The sequence below is a fragment of the Anomaloglossus baeobatrachus genome, chromosome 12, assembly GCF_048569485.1.
Source record: "Anomaloglossus baeobatrachus isolate aAnoBae1 chromosome 12, aAnoBae1.hap1, whole genome shotgun sequence".
NCBI classification, from domain to species: domain Eukaryota; kingdom Metazoa; phylum Chordata; class Amphibia; order Anura; family Aromobatidae; genus Anomaloglossus; species Anomaloglossus baeobatrachus.
Window position 1 is genome coordinate 134831312 of NC_134364.1, and position 20291 is coordinate 134851602.

The 20291-nt window shown below is 51.0% G+C and overlaps 1 protein-coding gene across 1 annotated transcript in view; it reads left to right on the forward strand.

The window, feature by feature from the left end:
- Window positions 1–16790, forward strand: part of TMEM87A (transmembrane protein 87A) — a 141767-nt gene extending 124977 nt beyond the window's left edge. The window contains 2 exon segments of the mRNA XM_075331210.1: window positions 13490–13520; window positions 15337–16790. Coding sequence (XP_075187325.1) covers window positions 13490–13520; window positions 15337–15378 — 73 coding nt within the window. The 3' untranslated portion in view covers window positions 15379–16790.
- Window positions 16791–20291: the final 3501 nt, after the last annotated feature.

Consider the following 20291-nt stretch of genomic DNA (forward strand, 5'->3'; position numbering starts at 1 on the left):
CCAGAAGGGGAGGGGCCTTGCACTTTTGGTGTAGTGCTTTGTGTGGCCTCCGGAGGGCAGTAGCTATACCCCAATCGTCTGGGTCTCCCAATAAGAGCTAGAAGAAAAGGAATTTACGGTAAGTAACAAAATTCCCTTCTTTTATGGTTGCCATATTTATCGGAAATATGGCTTGCGAGATATGAACCATTTTTTACTGGAGTCGTTCTGTCTGGCTATTTCCATAGCCTTGCTAACTAGCTAGCAGCCCCCACTACAGGGTCACGGCAGGGAGTCATCCTGTGTCCATTGTCCCTAAGCCACCTAATTTCCATATCACAGGACATGGCCATGGAGGTGTAAGTGGAACACTGAGAACAAGAAGGGAGGGGGGCACTGCCAGGGAGTGATGAGGGATTATGACTGGAGTCATAATTCATCTTCATATCCCGGGATTTGCCTCACACACCCGCTTATAGGCGGGCGGTAAGCGGCACACATAGTGCTGACCACAATATAACTGCAGTGTGTACATGTGTTGTTTTTAACTGCATAGGTCGCTATATGCCCGCTTGGGGAGCGACACATCAGCAGCAGGAAAGCAGGTGTGCTAAGGCACAGGCTTTCTATGCTGCTTGTATTGCACGACTGAGGTGTTCATTTGTGTTTATGCTTATATGCTATACATTGCACTGTACAGTCGCTAGTCTTAGCTATATTCTCCTGGAATGGCTAGACTACAGCAGCAGAAAACCAAGGGTGCTGGGGCACAGGTTTTTTTCTATGCTGCTTGTATTGCATGGGCTGCAGTGTGCATTTGTACTTGTGCTTGTATGCTATACATTGCACTGTATGGTCACTCTTCTGGGCCATATTCCCCTAGATGACTAGTCTACAGCAGCAGAAGAGCTGGGGTGCCAGGGCACAGGCTTCTATGCTGCTTGTATTGCATGTGCTGCAGTGTTCATTTGTACTTGTGCTTGTATGCTATACATTGCACTGTAGGGTCACTCTTCTGGGCTATATTCCCCTAGATGACTAGTATGCAGCAGCAGAAGAGCAGGGGTGCCAGGGCACAGGCTTCTATGCTGCTTGTATTGCTTGTGCTGCAGTGGTCATTTGTACTTTATGTCTGTATGCTATACATTGCACTGTACGGTCACCAATCTTGGCTATATACTTCTAGATAGCTAGTCGGCAGCGGCAAAAAAGCAACACAGATTTTCAGTGCTGTTTTTACTACATGGGATGCTGTTCATGACACCGTCCCATTGTGTGCATGCTCCCCTGTAGCACGTCGTCTGCCGGGGTCTCTAGCACTTCGTCTGCCGGGGTCTCTACTAGTTGTGGCCAAAGAAACCACCTGTCAACCCTGTCCATGGACAGGGACGGAGTAGTCATAATATAGAGACTTGCAGTCCAGACAGGCCATGGGCAATCTACTTGACCAAAAGGCAGCTCTTCAGGGCTTTGATACTGACATCGCTCTCAATCCGGATACACCGGGTGGTAACGCCATACGGAATGATCCTATACCGTCCATCAATGGAAGGTTGGATCTTTCTCCCTCAGCTCCCCCAGTGGAGATAGGAGACGAACAGGAGAAGTCCCTTTTCAGTATCTCACACAGATATTGAGTATTTTTCTGGCCACGCTGACTTCAGAGAAGCAGTCCAGGAACACCACGCTTACCAGATAAGCGTCTTCTCCAAACGTTTTTAGGATACACGTTATCCCTTTTCCCCTGACGTGGTCAGCGCTGGACCCAGGGTCCAAAGGTGGATTCTCCAATCTCCAGGCTTGCATCTAGAGCCATAGTTGCACTGGAGATGGGGCTTCACTTAAAGATGCCATTCACAGACAGATGGACTCTGGTTGAAATCTGTCTAGGAAGCTATCGGCGTGTCGGTTGCTCCGGCATCCACAGCCGTATAGGCAACCTAACCTTTTCAGCTGTTCTTGCGCAGCTGGCCTTGAGCACAGGGACATCTGTACCGCAGAGGCGTCCGTAATCCCGCAATGTCTGCACTGCGACTTACCCTGTTAATACTGTCCTAAAAGTACAGTCGAGGTTTCGGTCCTTCTCAAGCTCCGGCAGGTCCCAATTGTCCTCGTGCAAAAGGGCTACAAAACCTCAGACGGGCTCAGATTCCGGCCGGGCTCAATCACGCCCAAGGAAGGCAGTCGGAGGAACCGCTACCAAGGCGGTCTCCTCAGGACTCTCAGCTCTCTCTCTCTCTCTCCGCATCCGCGGTTGATGGCAGACTCCCCCGCCTTTGGCGACATTTAGCTGCCACAGGTCACAGACCGGTGGGTGACGGACATTGTGCTCACGTGCACAGGACAGTGTTCTGTTCTCGTCCTCCGACTCCATTCTTCAAAACGGCCCCACCCCCCACCGAGCAGATGCCCTGCTGCAGGCGGTGGACGCTCTAAGAGCAGAAGGAGTGGTGATCCCTGTCCCCCCTCAGGAACGAGGGCGAGGGTTTGTACTCCAATCTCTTTGTGGCTCCAAAAAAGGACGGTTCCTTCCGTCCTGTTCTGGTCCTGAAACTGCTCAACGAGCATGCGAACGCCAGGCGGTTCCGGATGGGATCCCTCCGATCCGTCATTGCCTCAATGTCTCGAGGAGACTTCCTTGCCTCAACAGACATCAAAGATGCCTATCTCCACGTGCCAATTGCTACGGAGCACCAACGTTTTCTACGTTTTGTGATAGGAGACGAACATCTTCAGTTCGTAGCTCTGCCATTCAGTCTGGCGACAGCCCCACGGGTGTTCACCAAGGTCATGGCAGCAGTGGTAGCAGTCTTGCACTCTCAGGGACACCCGGTGATCCCGTACTTGGACGATCTACTCGTCAAAGCACCCTCCCTCGAGGCATGCCAACGCAGCCTGAATGTTACGCTGGAGACTCTCCAGACTTTCGGGTGGATCATCAATTTGGCAAGGTCAAATCTGTCTCCGACTCAATCACTAACGTATCTCGGCATGGAGTTTCATACTCTATCAGCAATAGTGAAGCTTCCGCTGAACAAGCAGCGTTCACTGCAGACAGAGGTGCAGTCTCTCCTTCAAGGCCAGTCGCACCCCTTAAGGCGCCTCATGCACTTCCTAAGGAAGATGGTGGCAGCCATCGAGGCAGTTCTCTTTGCGCAGTTTCATCTGCGCCAACGGCAATGGGACATTCTCCGCCAATGGGACGGGCAGTCAACCTCCCTGGACAGGGAAGTCTCCCTTTCCCTGACGGCCGAGGACTCTCTGCAATAGTGGCTTATTCCCACCTCATTGTCATAGCCCCCATCCTGGGCAGTGGTCACGACAGATACGAGTCTGTCAGGGTGGGGAGCAGTTTGTCTCCGCCACATGGCTCAGGGGACGTGGACTCAGCAGGAGTCCACCCTTCAGATCGATGTTCTGGAAATCGGGGCAGGGTATCTTACCCTATTAGCTTTCCAGAAGTGGCTAGAAAGAGAGCAGATCCGAATCCAGTCGGACATCTCCACAGCGGTGGCATACATCAACCACCAAGAAGGGACGCGCAGTCAGCAAGCCTTCCAGGAAGTCCGGCGAATCCTCATGTGGGTGGAGGACACAGCATCCACCATATCCGCAGTTCACATCCCGGGCGTAGAAAACTGGGAAGCAGACTTCCTCAGTCGCAAGGGTATGGACGCGGGGGAATGGTCCCTTCACCCGGACGTGTTTCAGGAAATCTGTTGCCGCTGGGGGGTGCCGGACGTCGACCTAATGGCGTCTCGGCACACCAACAAGGTCCCGGCATTTATGGCACGATCGCGCGATCACAGAGCTCTGGCGGCAGACGCCTTAGTGCAAGATTGGTCGCAGTTCCGGCTCACATATGTGTTTCCACCTCTGGCACTCTTGCCCAGAGTACTGCGCAAAAATCAGATCCGATTGCAGCCGCGTCATACTCGTCGCACCAGACTGGCCGAGGAGATCGTGGTACCCGGATCTGTGGCATCTCACGGTCGGCCGACCGTGGTCACTACCAGACCGACCAGACTTACTGTCCCAAGGGCCGTTTTCTCCATCGGAATTCTGCGGCCCTGAACCTGACTGTGTGGCCTTTGTGTCCTGGATCCTAGCGTCTTCAGGATTATCCCAAGGGGTCGTTGCCACCATGAGACAGGCTAGGAAGCCCACGTCTGCTAAGATCTACCACAGAACGTGGAAGATTTTCTTAATCTGGTGCTCTACTCAGGGAGTGTCTCCCTGGCCATTTGCATTGCCTACTTTTCTTTCCTTCCTACAATAGGAGTTAGAAAAGGGCTTGTCGCTCGACTCCCTCAAAGGGCAAGTCTCAGCACTATCCGTGTTTTTTCAGAAGCGTCTAGCACGTCTTTCTAAGGTGCTCACGTTCCCGCAGGGGGTTTGTCATATCGTACCCCCGTACAAGCGGCCGTTAGATCCATGGGATCTGAACAGGGTTCTAGTTGCTCTCCAGAAGCCGCCTTTCGAGCCTCTGAAGGAAGTTTCCTTTTCTCGCCTGTCACAGAAGGTGGCGTTTCTCGTTGCGATCACATCGCTTCGGCGAGTGTCTGAGCTGGCAGCTCTGTCATCCAAGGCTCCCTTCCTGGTGTTTCACCAGGACAAGGTAGTGCTGCGCCCCATTCCGGAGTTTCTCCCTAAGGTCGTATCCTCGTTTCATCTTAATCAGGATATCTCCTTACCGTCCTTTTGCACTCATCCGGTTCACCGGTATGAGAATGATTTACGTTTGCTAGATCTGGGGAGAGCACTCAGAATCTACATTTCCCGCACGGCGCCCATACGCCGTTCCGATGCCCTTGTCGCTGGTACGCGCAAGAGGTTGCAGGCTTCTAAAGCCACCCTGGCTCGATGGATCAAAGAACCAATTCTGGAAGCCTACCGTTCTGCAGGGCTTCCGGTTCTTTCAGGGCTGAAAGCCCATTCAACCAGAGCCGTGGGTGCGTCCTGGGCACTACGACACCAGGCTTCGGCTCAACAGGTGTGCCAGGCAGCTACCTGGTTGAGTCTGCACACTTTCACCAAACATTCTCAGGTGCATACCTATGCTTCGGCGGATGCCAGCTTAGGTAGAAGAGTCCTGCAGGCGGCAGTGATTTCCCCGTAGGGGAGGGCTGTTTTGCAGCTCTAACATGAGGTATTTATTTACCCACCCAGGGACAGCTTTTGGACGTCCCAATCGTCTGGGTCTCCCAATAGAGCGCTGAAGAAGAAGGGAATTTTGTTACTTACCGTAAATTCCTTTTCTTCTAGCTCTTATTGGGAGACCCAGCACCCGCCCTGTTGTCCTTCGGGATTTTTTTGTTGTTTGCGGGTACACATGTTGTTCATGTTGAACGGTTTTTCAGTTCTCCGATGTTACTCGGAGTTAATTTGTTTAAACCAGTTATTGGCTTTCCTCCTTCTTGCTTTGGCACTAAAACTGGAGAACCCGTGACACCACGGGGGGGTATAGCCAGAAGGGGAGGGGCCTTGCACTTTTTAGTGTAGTGCTTTGTGTGGCCTCCGGAGGCAGTAGCTATACCCCAATCGTCTGGGTCTCCCAATAAGAGCTAGAAGAAAAGGAATTTACGGTAAGTAACAAAATTCCCTTCTTTTCGCGGCCTGTACCTCTTGTGGGGCTATGTTACCTGCGGGTTCCACCTACCCTCACTGTGAGCAATGCTCGACTCCTGCCTCGCTTGCTCAGCCGGAGCCTCGGGCACTGGTGGGCCCCTCGGCTCATGTAGACCCCCTGCTCCCCCTGAGCAGGCTGCAGGGACAGAGTCACCAGTGTTGGCCTCTTTTGCTGAGAAACTCTGTCACTTTCCCAATCCATTGCACTGTCTATGGACAAATGGTCTTCTAAACTCCTTGAGGCATTGCAGTCCAGACCGGACCTTCCACAGGCCCCGGCCCCTGTTAGCTTGTCTCCTCCAGGCCCCTCTCGGTCCGCGCCGCAGCGCGCTCCCAGGTTGGCCCCTAGGTCTCAGGCGGAGGACTCCTGCCCGGACCGCAGCCCCAGACCGGCTAAGCGGCCTCGCTGGGACTCTTCCCCGGCCTCCTCACGCTGCTTGGGATCTCAGCTTGATGACTCTCAGGAAGACGAGGCGGACGTGGGAGCTCAGGGCTCTGACCCTGACTTCGTCCTTAACCTTGATACACCTGAGGGGGACGCCTTAGTAAATGATCTTATCTCGTCCATCAACCAGGTGTTGGATCTCTCACCTCCGCCTCCTCCTGTAGAGGAGTCTGCGTCTCAGCAGGAGAAACACCAGTTTCGGTTCCCCAAACGTACGCGCAATACGTTTTTTGATCACTCTAACTTCAGGGATACTGTCCAGAAGCCCATAGCGGTCCCGGACAAGCGCTTTGCTAAACGTCACACTGACACGCGTTACCCCTTTCCATCTGAAGTTGTTAAGGGTTGGGCTCACTCTCCCAAGGTGGATCCTCCAGTCTCCAGATTGGCTGCTAGGTCCGTTGTGTCTGTTGCAGATGGCTCATCCCTGAAGGATGCCACTGACAGACAGATAGAGCTCTTGGTGAAGTCCATCTATGAGGCCACGGGCGCATCTTTCGCCCCGGCCTTTGCAGCCGTGTGGGCTCTCCAAGCAATCTCTGCTTGTCTGACTGAGATTAATGCTGTCACACGGAATTCTGCTCCGCATGTTTCGTCTTTAACCTCTCAGGCATCAGCATTTTCGTCCTACGCCATGAACGCCGTCCTGGACTCCGCTAGCCGTACGGCTGTAGCATCTGCTAACTCCGTGGCAGTCCGCAGGGCCATGTGGCTGCGCGAATGGAAAGCAGACTCGGCTTCCAAGAGGTTCTTAACTGGTTTGCCTTTTTCTGGCGACCGTTTGTTTGGCGAACGATTGGATGAGATTATTAAGGAATCCAAGGGAAAGGACTCCTCCTTACCCCAGTCCAAACCTAAGAGACCTCAGCAGAGAAAAATCCAATCGAGGTTTTGGTCCTTTCGTCCCTCCGCCAAGCCTCAATCCTCTTCGTCCAACAGGCCGGAGAAAGGCCAGAGGAACTCCTATGTGTGGCGGTCCAAGTCACGCCCCCAAAAGGCCACAGGAGGAACTGCCTCCAAGACGGCCTCCTCATGACTCTCGGCCTCCCCTAGCCGCATCCTCGGTCGGTGGCAGGCTCTCCCGCTTTGGCGACGCCTGGTGGCCACATGTTCAAGACCGATGGGTGAGAGACATTCTGTCTCATGGTTACAGGATAGAGTTCAGCTCTCGTCCTGTGGTTCGTTTCTTCAGAACCTCTCCGCCCCCCGCTCAGGCCGACGCACTTTTTCAGGCAGTGGACGCTCTAAAGATAGGAGGAGTTGTGATCCCCGTTCCCCTTCAGGAATGTGGTCGCGGATTTTACTCCAACTTGTTCGTGGTGCCAAAAAAGGACGGGTCATTCCGTCCCATTCTGGACCTCAAGCTACTCAACAGACATGTGAGAACCAGACGGTTTCGGATGGAATCTCTCCGCTCGGTCATCGCCTCGATGTCACAAGGAGACTTCCTAGCATCGATCGACATCAAGGATGCTTATCTCCATGTACCGATCGCACCCGAACATCAACGTTTCCTGCGTTTCGCCATCGGGGACGAACACCTTCAGTTCGTGGCATTGCCTTTCGGCCTGGCGACAGCCCCACGGGTTTTCACCAAAGTCATGGCATCCGTCGTGGCGGTCCTGCACTCTCAGGGCCACTCGGTGATCCCCTACTTGGACGATCTCCTAGTCAGGGCCCCTTCTCGGGTGGCGTGTCAACAAAGCCTTACCGTCGCTCTGGCGACTCTCCAGCAGTTCGGGTGGATCATCAACTTCCCGAAATCCAAGTTGACACCGACCCAATCACTGACTTACCTCGGGATGGAGTTTCATACCCAGCAAGCGTTAGCCAAGCTACCGAGCGACAAACAGCTTTCTCTGCAGGCAGGGGTGCAATCACTTCTTCGGAGTCAGTCACACCCCTTAAGGCGCCTCATGCACTTCCTGGGGAAGATGGTGGCAGCTATAGAGGCAGTGCCGTTCGCGCAATTCCATCTACGGCCACTCCAATGGGACATTCTCCGCAAATGGGACAAGAGTACGGCTTCCCTCGACAAGAACGTCTCTTTCCCTTGCAACCAAAACATCACTTCAGTGGTGGCTCCTACCCACATCTGTCGCGGGGAAAATCCTTCCTACCCCCAACCTGGGCTGTGGTCACCACGGACGCGAGCCTTTCAGGTTGGGGAGCGGTTTTTCTTCACCACAGGGCTCAAGGAACCTGGACTCCGATAGAATCGTCCCTTCAGATCAATATCCTGGAGATAAGCAGTATATCTAGCCCTATTGGCTTTCCATCGGTGGCTGGAGGGCAGGCAGATCCGTATCCAGTCGGACAACGCCACTGCCGTCGCCTACATCAACCACCAAGGCGGCACTCGCAGTCGTCAAGCCTTCAGACGGATTCTGCAGTGGGTGGAAGCCACAGGCTCCACCATCTCCGCAGTTCACATCCCGGGCGTACAAAACTGGGAAGCAGATTTTCTCAGTCGTCAGGGCATGGACGCGGGGGAATGGTCTCTTCACCCAGATGTGTTTCGAGAGATCTGTCGCCGCTGGGCAACGCCGGACGTCGATCTCATGGCGTCACGGCACAACAACAAGGTCCCGGCCTTCATGGCACGGTCTCAGGATCACAGAGCTCTGGCGGCGGACGCGTTAGTCCAGGATTGGTCGCAGTTTCGACTGCCTTATGTGTTTCCCCCTCTGGCGATGCTGCCCAAAGTACTATGCAAGATCAGGTCCGACTGCCGTCGCGCCATTCTCGTCGCTCCAGACTGGCCGAGGCGGTCGTGGTATCCGGATCTGTGGCATCTCACGGTGGGTCAACCGTGGGCACTTCCAGACCGCCCAGACTTGCTGTCACAAGGCCCGTTTTTCCATCTGAATTCTGTGGCCCTCAACCTGACTGTGTGGCCATTGAGTCCTGACTCCTAGCGTCTTCGGGGTTATCTCAGGATGTCATTGCCACCATGAGACAAGCCAGGAAGCCAAGGTCCGCCAAGATCTATTACAGGTCTTGGCAAATCTTCCTATCATGGTGCGCGGATAACGGTTTTCCTCCATGGCCGTTTGCCTTACCCACTTTTCTTTCATTCCTTCAATCTGGAATGGACAAGGGTTTGTCCCTCGGCTCTCTCAAGGGCCAAATATCGGCGCTCTCCGTGTTTTTTCAACGGCGTCTAGCCAGACTTCCACAGGTCCGCACGTTCCTGCAGGGGGCTTGCCACATGGTCCCACCTTGCAAACGTCCGCTGGAACCCTGGGATCTTAACAGGGTTCTGACGGCTCTTCAAAAACCACCTTTCGAGCCGTTGAGGGATGTCTCTCTCTCACGTCTTTCGCAGAAGGTGGCCTTCCTAGTGGCAGTCACATCACTTCGGAGAGTGTCTGAGCTCGCAGCGCTGTCATGCAAAGCCCCCTTCCTGGTTTTTCACCAGGATAAGGTGGTTCTGCGTCCTGTCCCGGAATTTCTCCCTAAGGTGCTATCCCCTTTTCATCTCAATCAGGATATCTCCTTGCCTTCCTTTTGCCCTAATCCAATTCACCAGTGTGAAAAGGATTTGCACTCTTTGGATCTAGTGAGAGCACTCCGGTTCTACGTGTCTCGCACGGCGCCCCTGCGCCGTTCAGATGCGCTCTTTGTCCTTGTCGCTGGCCAGCGTAAGGGCTCTCAGGCCTCCAAGTCAACCTTGGCTCGGTGGATCAAGGAACCGATTCTCGAGGCCTACCGTTCTTCCGGGCTTCCGGTTCCCTTCAGGGCTGAAAGCCCATTCTACCAGAGCCGTGGGTGCGTCCTGGGCATTGCGGCACCGGGCTACAGCTCAGCAGGTGTGTCAGGCAGCTACGTGGTCTAGTCTGCACACTTTCACGAAACACTATCAAGTGCATACCTATGCTTCGGCAGACGCCAGTCTAGGTAGGCGAGTCCTTCAGGCGGCGGTTGCCCACCTGTAAGAGGGGGCCGTTTTCGGCTCTTTTTATCGAGGTATTCTTTTACCCACCCAGGGACTGCTCTTGGACGTCCCAATTGTCTGGGTCTCCCAATGGAGCGACAAAGAAAAAGGGAATTTTGTTTACTTACCGTAAATTCCTTTTCTTCTAGCTCCTATTGGGAGACCCAGCACCCGCCCCTGTTCCCTTCGGGCTGGTTGTTCTTTTGTGTACACATGTTGTTCATGTTGAATTGTTCTTTTGGTTCATGGTTTTCAGTTCTCCGAACATCCTTCGGATTGCATTTACCCTAGACCAATTTATAAGTTTTCTCCTTCCTGCTTTTGCACCAAAACTGAGGAGCCCGTGATGCACGGGAGGGTGTATAGGCAGAGGGGAGGGGTTACACTTTTTAAAGTGTAATACTTTGTGTAGCCTCCAGAGGCAGAAGCTATACACCCAATTGTCTGGGTCTCCCAATAGGAGCTAGAAGAAAAGGAATTTATGGTAAGTAAACAAAATTCCCTTTTATTTTGGTTTAAAAGGCGGCACAAAAAGTATAGAAACCTTACTAAAATGCAGCCCACGAGCTGCAGAGGGGGAAACTTTTAGGTTGAAAGCCAAACTTCTGATGACAGGTTCCCTTTAAGCTGATAGATATTAGGATGGTGGCTGACAGTTATATCTTGTAGTAAGTTGGCAGATCCTTCTTCTTTTTTTTTTTTTTTTTCTTGTTGCACTATTATGCCAAAAAGGTTGAGGACACCCACTGCCTGAAAGTATACATCCAAGCCTAGTGCTGGCTGCTTTTTTGCAGATTACCCTGGTTGATGCTGCAATGTGGCCAATGAGATAACAGCGGTGCGAAAACAGCCAGTAGCCTAACTTAAAGGGAACCTGTCACCACTTTTTTAGCCTATAAGCTGCGGCCACCACCACCGGGCTCTTATATACAGCATTCTAACATGCTGTATAAAAGAGCCCAGGCCGGGAGTGTAACATAAAAAACACTTTATAATACTCAACTGTCGCGCGGTTGGCCATATGGGCGTCTCCGTTGTTCGGCGCCGCCTCTTTTGGCTATCTTTGTTCTCCGCTAGCCGTGGTGCATCACGCGTCCAACGTCATACACACTAGCCGACATTCAGGTCCTGAGCAGGGCAGATCAAACTATTGTAGTGCGCCTGCGCAGGACCAGCGAGTGTGTGTGACATAGACGCGCCATGCACGCAGGCTTCAGAAAGAGGAGGCGCTGGCACCGGACAACGGAGACGCCCATTAGGCCCACCGCGCGACCGTTAGATAAGTATTATAAAGTGGTTTTTATGTTATACCCCCGGTCTGGGCTTTTATATACAGCATGTTAGAATGCTGTATATAAGAGCCCGGTGGTGGCCGCAGCTTATAGGCCAAAAAAGTGGTGACAGGTTCCCTTTAAAGAACCAGTCCCATTTAAAGTTTTATCCTCTTTTTAATATATTGCAATCCTCATATTATACAGCACAGTGCAGTTACAATTGCGTGTATTGCCTTTCTCTTTTTTTCTACTTTCTATAGAATCAGGAAGTCTCTTGCCGTCGGATTAAATCATTCCCCTCCTTGCGACCCAATTGATCCCTCCCCTTTGCCAGGGATTTTTGCAGTGACTCTTGGAGGGAAAACAGATTTCTTGTTTCTACATAGGATTCCGCTAGTCTGTTTTTAATTTCGTGATGGCATAGACCTAATGAAAAACAGAAGAATTAACTGGGTAGAAGGGCAAACTTAGCAATTGTAATTACACTGCTATATAACTGCAAAATATTAAGATAAAAACTTTGATGGAAGTACAATAGTACAAGTGAAAATAAGTCGTTATCAGAAATATCTCCTTTTTCCTCCTGTGCTGATATTTCACTCTCGGTTCACAAATAAAATCTGATCAAGGTGGGATGGATTTATCTCTCCACAGTGCGGCACCCCCCTACATCTCCACCCTCCTCTCTGTCTATCACCCCACCCGTTCTCTACGCTCTGCAAGCGACTTTCGACTAACATCCACACTAATTCGAACCTCCCACTCCCGGATCCAAGACTTCTTCCGAGCTGCACCAACCCTCTGGAACGCTCTACCCCAAGAAGTTAGGACAAATCACAACTTACTCAGCTTCAGACGCACCCTAAAGACGCATCTTTTTAGGGCGGCCTATCACACTCCCTAATCAGATTCGATTCACATAGTCCCTCTACAACCTCTCACAACATAGCTCCACATCAAACTCCATGGCACCCAAAGGCATCTAAAGGCTCGGGCCCACTGGTCCAGGAAACCATTATCCAGCCCCATTTCCGTGAGATGGTTGGATTGTCATTGTAAATAAGCACTTGAACCTTGCCTCTCCCCCCACCTCATTGTAGATTGTAAGCTCTCACGAGCAGGGTTGTATTTTTTTTCCCCTCTAAATATTGTATTTCTATAACTGTTACTTGTTTGTATATGATCCTCCTGAATTGTAAAGCGCTACGGAATATGTTGGCGCTATAGAAATAAAGATTATTATTATTTATCAGAACTGTCTAATTAAAAAAAACCTGTGCTGCCCAAGCCTGAGTGTCAGGTACTGTGCATCTGTGTGATTCTTGTGAGCAGCAAAGATCTATAAACATAACCTTATGGCCGCTTGTCACCCAGGGCAGAGGTAGAGCTCCTTAATAATCACTACAGATGACCGTATGTGCTGCCTGCAGTCATTAGCTCGCCTTTCACAAGATATCACCAGCCTCACTTGCCTCACTGTTTATACACCATCAATATTTTCACTGTTTTTTAATTTTTCATCCCAACTCACTTATATATTAAATACTTCTGTAAGTCTGACAACCAGTCCAGTACATGCTGTGTGCAGACAGGGAGTCAGTCTCCTGTGACCTATGGGCGACATACCGGCCTATCCAATCCCTGGCGGCTCTGACTCCTTGTCTCCGCTCCCCTCCTCCGCACTACTCTCCCTGCCCCTCTGTACATCCTACCAAAGTCAGGGTTTATTTACTTTGCTCACTTTTAAGACCATTAATTACAATCTAAATTCCCTATTGGATTTTGGGAGGAAATCTGAGTACCCGGAGCCACCTTGCAGCGCTAACCACTTTCTGTGCACAGTTCATGTGGAAGTAGCATTGTCATACTTGACCAGTACTACAGCTATTACCGTACATTTCTTTTCCAGCAACACTTGCACTGTACAGAGAAAGCTGAGCTGATGCACACAGCACATGTATATGACGTGTAGAGAAAGCTGAGCTGATGCACACAGCAGATGTATATGACGTGTAGAGAAAGCTGAGCTGATGCACACAGCACATGTATATGACGTGTAGAGAAAGCTGAGCTGATGCATGCAGCAGATGACATGACGTGTAGAGAAAGCTGAACTGATGCACACAGCAGATGTATATGACGTGTAGAGAAAGCTGAGCTGATGCACGCAGCAGATGACATGTGCCAGTAGACATCTTGAATGACGCTCTTGTCTTTTTCTTTCAGGGCTCTTCCGGCATTATTAGATTCAGACGAGGTCAGTATGTGTCACTTATCTCTGACTGCAGAGCTCCTGACAATCATGTGCTTGGTTATAAGGAGACCTCTTGTTAGTGGTGATCAGTCAGAAATTATACAGGACCCTGTGGGGTAAAAAGGGAAAATGATCTATTCCAAGCTGAATATCTAGCCATAATGGTCAGTCACTATAGAGTATATATTATACGTTTAAGTAGGATGAATGGTGGGAAAAAGGTTTATACGGTTGTTTAAGGGATTAAATCCTCACGGTGATTCGTAACAACCACCAATACCCATTAAAATGGAGATAAGAAATAAGTGCATAGCGCCTCCTGCAGGTGAAATCCTGCCGGTGACAGCGGTATATGACAGCCCAGTATTTCTGGAACCAATCAGGGACGATTAAACCCTCAAATGCTGGGGTTAATCACGACCATTGTATTTAAAGGGAATCTGTCAGCAGGTTTTTGCTACGTCATCTGAGAGCATTAGGATATAGGCTTAGAGGCTCTGATTCCAATGATGTATCACTTTGATTTTGTCAGAACAGCTGCAACCCGTAATCTAAGATTTTAGTTTTTGCATGTAGCAGACCCCACACAGCTGCCCCCTCCACACCAGGCTTTCAGTGTACATTTCCATAGACAGAAGCTGCCAATCACAGAAGGGGCGGAGTCAGGCCTGAGCTGCTGAGTCCCACTAATGATAAAGCTAGGAAGTGTAAGCTAACATAAAACACTTTGTGATGTGAGACTCCTCAATTTTCTGTGTTAACCCTTGAAACATGCTGTCTTCAGATTACATTGCAAAACTTTGCTGACTGAGTCCCTTTAAGTGGTTAAAATCAGTTAAAACCCCACTTTGTCAGGATTGTCCCTCTGCAATCATAATCACAGGTGTCCATCATTGCCATGGTGTCCTGAGGTCATCTGATGACCCAAAGGTACGTTGCCTACTAGACCCTGCTATGAGCAGAGTCTAACAGGCTCTGACAGGGAACACCTGACTCCTCGCCTGCAGTGCATGAAAACCAGGATCAAAGCACAAATATTCATTGCACATAGCAGGACTAAAGGGGGCTTTACACGCTACGATATCGTTAATGTTTGGTCGCCGGGGTCAAGTTGTTAGTGACGCACATCCGGCGTCATTAACGATATCGCAGCGTGTAATACCAGCGACCTTAGGCGACATCAAAAATGGTGAAAATCGTTCACCATGGAGAGGTCGTCCCAAAGTCAAAAATCGGTAAGGGTTGTTTAGCGTTGTGGTTCATCGCTCATGCGGCAGCACACATCGCTATGTGTGACACCGCAGGAGCGATGAACGTCTCCTTACCTGCCACCGGCCCCAATGCGGAAGGAAGGAGGTGGGCGGGATGTTACGTCCTGCTCATCTCCGCCCCTCTGCTTTGATTGGCCGGCCACTGTGTGACGTTGCGGTGACGTCGCTGTTATGCTGAACGTCCCTCCCCCTTGAAGGAGGGATTGTTCGGCAGTCACAGCGACGCCGCCGACCAGGTAAGTATGTGTGACGCTGCATAGCGATAATGTTCGCTACGGCAGCGATCACAAACAATCGCATGCGCGATGGGGGCGGGTACTTACACGCTCGCTATCGCTAGAAATTGCTAGCGATATCGCTAACGTGTAAAGCCCCCTTAAGTGTTAAATAAAATATGTAAAAAAATGCAGATAAAACCATTCACAAAACCCTAAAATGTTTTTAATTACTAAAAACAGTGTTTGCATTAAAGTCAAAATTGGTTTGTCAATAAGAGGTTAAAACAATAATTTCACGGGTCTGAGTGTGACATTTTCCCCTTCTTCCAGGAGAGGATGATCACACATTTTGAAAGATCTAAGATGGAGTGAAGACCGTGAAACATGGAATCCACAAGCCCGTATGCCCCCGGCAGGGGCGGACAGCGCACCGAAGATCAAGGATTAGCCGTCCTCATTTGAATGTTGAAGGAAAAGTGTTAAGACTTCTGCAACTAGTCCTTCACCTTTCAAACCCTGCTTCTTCTTGTAACTGGGTGGCAGTGTCTTGCCCGGCTATATACACCACTTGGCTGTCAGGGAAGGAAGCTCGGAGCCAGCTACAAACTCTTCATCTAATTCCAGATCCTACAAGTGAGGAGTGATGTGTGCGTCCGGTGAGCAGAGGAGCGCTGTCTCCTGGAGCCGCCGCGCTCTACACAATCTGCACTTACACAAATTTCATTTCCTTTAAAGATAAAATCATCCTCCATCATTTATCCGCACTCGTCCGTGTTAGGTGGGCGCTGACTCGGGGGACGTTACGTCAGATCTATGTACACTTTATTCTTTGGGATTTGCTCCGGGAACTTCTGTTTACAAAACTCATACTTATGGTTAAGTCAATCGCTTTTTTCTAAAAGAATGGTCACGTTCTGATTCTACAGCTGGGCCTTTAATGGGATATAATAGCTTGTGCATGAATGTATAATGACGGTTGTCAGGTTACAACAGCATTGCTGGCTGTGGACACTGGTTTTATGGAAGGGAAAGACCCAGGTACCCATAGCAGTCACAATCCATCTCCTCTTTTCTGGCATAGTTTGTGCTTTAGTTGCCATTGGGTTTTTTCAGAGATGACCACCAGTGTGGTTATGGGGAACCTTCAGCTTTGTAGGCCATACTGATTGCCACAAGGCACGGCTTAGGCCCCACACTAATCACACCTTACTTCAGTTTCTCTTCATCTTTCCTCACAATAGTTTACATGGCACTCAAATTATATAGGAAAAAGCTACAGTTGGGCTGCGGTCATACTTCTCATAAGCTGGTGGTCACAATATGGTTTCTAGGCACATCATACACTGGAGTTCATTGAAGTAACCCTTCACCCCCCACATTAAATTTGGCTATGCATTTCTGATTTTCTAGTCATCCTGTACGCGGCTGCCTCCTGTACGCGGCTGCCTCCTGTACGCGGCTGCCTCCTGTACGCGGCTGCCTCCTGTACGCGGCTGCCTCCTGTACGCGGCTGCCTCCATTTCTCCGCTATGTGCGTCCTTAAGAAGAAAATCGTTCAAAGAGCAGAGAAATGGACTCTACAGTCAAATTCAATGTCGGGAGAGGGCCACGTCATTTGCGAAGAAGGCAAAAGGTGTTTGGCTCGTGAAGTGCATCTCCAGAATGTATAAGCTTTCCTACAGAGCAATTACCTTTCACAAAGATCGGAACATTTTTGTCATTTTGAAGTTTTTATTGATATGTTTGTGCTTTTGTCTTTTTTATTATAAATTAACTTAAACATTTGTCTCTTGTATGTTTCTTTACAAATATTGCTTCCTTACTAGATTTATTTTGTCTTACGCTTTCCATTGTATTATTTTTTTCTTCGTCGCTCCATTGGGAGACCCAGACGATTGGGTGTATAGCTACTGCCTCCGGAGGCCACACAAAGCATTACACTAAAAAGTGTAAGGCCCCTCCCCTTCTGGCTATACACCCCCAGTGGGATCACTGGCTCACCAGTTTTCTGCTTTGTGCGAAGGAGGTCAGACATCCACGCATAGCTCCACTGTTTAGTCAGCAGTAGCTGCTGACTATGTCGGATGGAAGAAAAGTGGGCCCATATAGGGCCCCCAGCATGCTCCCTTCTCACCCCGCTGGTGGTTTGTAAGGTTGAGGTACCCATTGCTGGTACGGAGGCTGGAGCCCACATGCTGTTTTCCTTCCACATCCCCCTGAGGGGCTCTGAGGAAGTGGGATCTTACCGGCCCCAAAGCCCTGAGGCCGGGCTCCATCCACAGACCCATTGAACCTGCTGGATGTGGAGCGGGAGTGCCGTTCAGGGACATGGCCCTGCACCATTCAGGTACTCTGTGTCCCCGTACACACAGGCACAGCACACTCCAGACTTGCTGGGTGTGCTAGTGCGCCGGGTACAGTAAAGGGTTACAGTCACTGCAGCCTAGCTGAGTGACTTTATGTATGGGGAACTACCGCGCCGGACGCTCGGGAGCGGCGGCGCGGCTGGGACTTGTAGTGCGCCGGGGACTTAGCGCCGACCGCGCTTTTACGGCGGCGGCGCTTATAAATCCAGTCCCCGGCTTTTGCGGCCTAGCTCCGCTTCGTTCCCGCCCCCACCCTGTCAATCAGGGTAGGGGAGAGACGCTGTACAATCAGCAGCGCCGAGGGCTGGAGCCTTATTTACATGCTCCAGCCCTCTCACTGGACACTGTGGGACGCCGGTTTCCCGCTCTGACTTGGGGGCACGCCCACGGCCCGCCCCTACTCACACGAGCTGGAGAAGACGCCGGCAGCCATTCCTGCAGTCCGAGCTGAGAGATCGGACTCTGGGCAACCAGGCACAGGACTAGGGCGACCACACACCCGCTTATAGGCGGGCGGTAAGCGGCACCTGAAGTGCTGACCCCACTAAATACCGCAGTTGTCCATTTGTATTTTTACGCTTACACTGCATAGGTCGCTATCTTTGGCTATATGCCCTCTTAGATGGCGACACATCAGCAGCAGGAAAGCAGGGGTGCTAAGGCACAGGCTTTCTATGCTGCTTGTATTGCACGTACTGAAGTGTTCATGTGTATTTATGCTTGTATGCTATACACTGCACTGTACGGTCGCTAGTCTGGGCTATTTTCGCCTAGAATGACTAGACTACAGCAGCAGAAAAGCAAGGGTGCTGAGGCACAGGTTTTTTCTATGCTGCTTGTATTGCAGGGGTTGCAGCGTTCATTTGTACTTATGCTTGTATGCTATACATTGCACTGTATATTCCCCTAGATGGCTAGTCTACAGCGGCAGAAAAGCAGGGGTGCCAAGGCACAGGCTTTCTATGCTGCTTGTATTGCATGTGCTGCAGTGTTCATTGTACTTTATGCTTGTATGCTATACATTGCATTGTACGGTCGCCATTATTGGCTCTATGTCCTAGATGGCTAGTCGGCAGCAGCATATAAGCAACACAGGCTTTCGATGCTGTTTTTACTGCATGTGATACTGTTCCACGGCACTGAACCCCATTGTGTGCAATGCTCCCCTGGAGCACTTGGTCAGCCGGGGTCTCTACTAGACGTGGCCAAAGGAACCACCTGTCAACCCTGTCCAAGGACAGGGATGGAGTTGCAATGGGATAGAGACTTGCAGTCCGGACAGGCCATGGGCAATCTGGATCATTGCTCCCTGGCCACCCTCATTGGGAATAAAATCGGTGCTCCGGGGGGGGTCCCAGGAGGCTCTCTGTATGATGAGGCAGACGTAGCTCATCAGGACTTTGATCCTGACAACGCTCTCAATCCGGATACACCGGATGGTGACGCCATAAGGAATGATCCTATAGCGTCCATCAATGGAATGTTGGATCTTCTCCCTCAGCTCCCCCAGCGGAGGAGTCAGCTTCACAGCAGGAGAAGTCCCATTTCAGTAGCTCAAACGTATATTGAGTATTTTTCTGGCCACGCTGACTTCAGAGAAGCAGTCCAGGAACACCACGCTTACCAGATAAGCGTTTTCTCCAAACGTATTAACGATACACGTTATCCTTTTCCCCCTGACGTGGTCAAGCGCGGGACCCAGGGTCCAAAGGTGGATTCTCCAATCTCCAGGCTTGCGGCTAGAGCTATAGTTGCAGTGGAGATGGGACTTCACTTAAAGATGCCAGACAGATGGACTCTGGTTGAAATCTGTCTATGAGGCTATCGGCGTGTCGGTTGCTCCGGCATTTACAGCCGTATGGGCACCCTAAGTTTTTCAGCTGTTCTTGCACAGCTGGTCTTGAGCATATGTACATTTGTGCCGCAGGGGCGTCCGTAACCTCGCAATGTCTGCGTTGCGACTTACCCTATTAATGCTGTCCTGGAAGGACAGTCGAGGTTTCGGTCCTTCCCAAGCTCGGGCAGGTCCCAATTGTCCTCGCCCAGAAGAGCTGAAAAGCCTCAGAGGGGCTCAGTTTCCGGGGGCTCAATCACGCCCAAGGAAGGCAGCCGGAGGAACCGCTACCAAGGCGGTCTCCTCATGACTCTCAGCTCTCTCATCTCTCCGCATCCGCGGTTGATGGCAGACTCGCTCGCCTTTGGCGACATTTAGCTGCCACAGGTCACAGACCGGTGGGTGAGGGACATTGTGCCCACGTGCACAGGACAGAGTTCTGTTCTCGTCCTCCGACTCGATTCTTCAGAACGTCCCCACCTCCCCACCGAGCCGATGCTCTTCTGCAGGCATAAGGAGTGGTACTCCCTGTTCCTCTTCAGGAACAAGACACGGTTTTCCTCCAATCTGGTTGTGGTGCCAAAAAAGGATGGCTCTTTCCGTTCCGTTCTGGACCTAAAACTGCTCAACAAGCACGTGGAGGCCAGGCGGTTCCGGATGAAACCCTCCGCTCCGTCATTGTCTCAAGGATATTTCCTAGCATCAATAGACATCAAAGATGCTTATCTCCACGTGCCGATTGCTACAGAGCACCAATGTTTTCTACGTTTCGTGATGGGAGACGACCATCTTCAGTTCGTAGCTCTGCCATTCGGTCTGGCGACAACCCCACGGGTGTTCACCAAGGTCATGGCGGCAGTGGTAGCAGTCTTGCACTCACAGGGACACTCTGTGATCCCTTACTTGGACGATCTACTTGTCAAGGCACCCTCTCAAGAGGCATGCCAACTCAGCCTGAATGTTGCGCTGGAGACTCTCCAGACGTTCGGGTGGATCATCGACTTTTCAAAGTCAAACCTGTCACCGACCCAATCACTAACGTATCTTGGCATGGAGTTTTCATACCCTGTCAGCGCTAGTGAAGC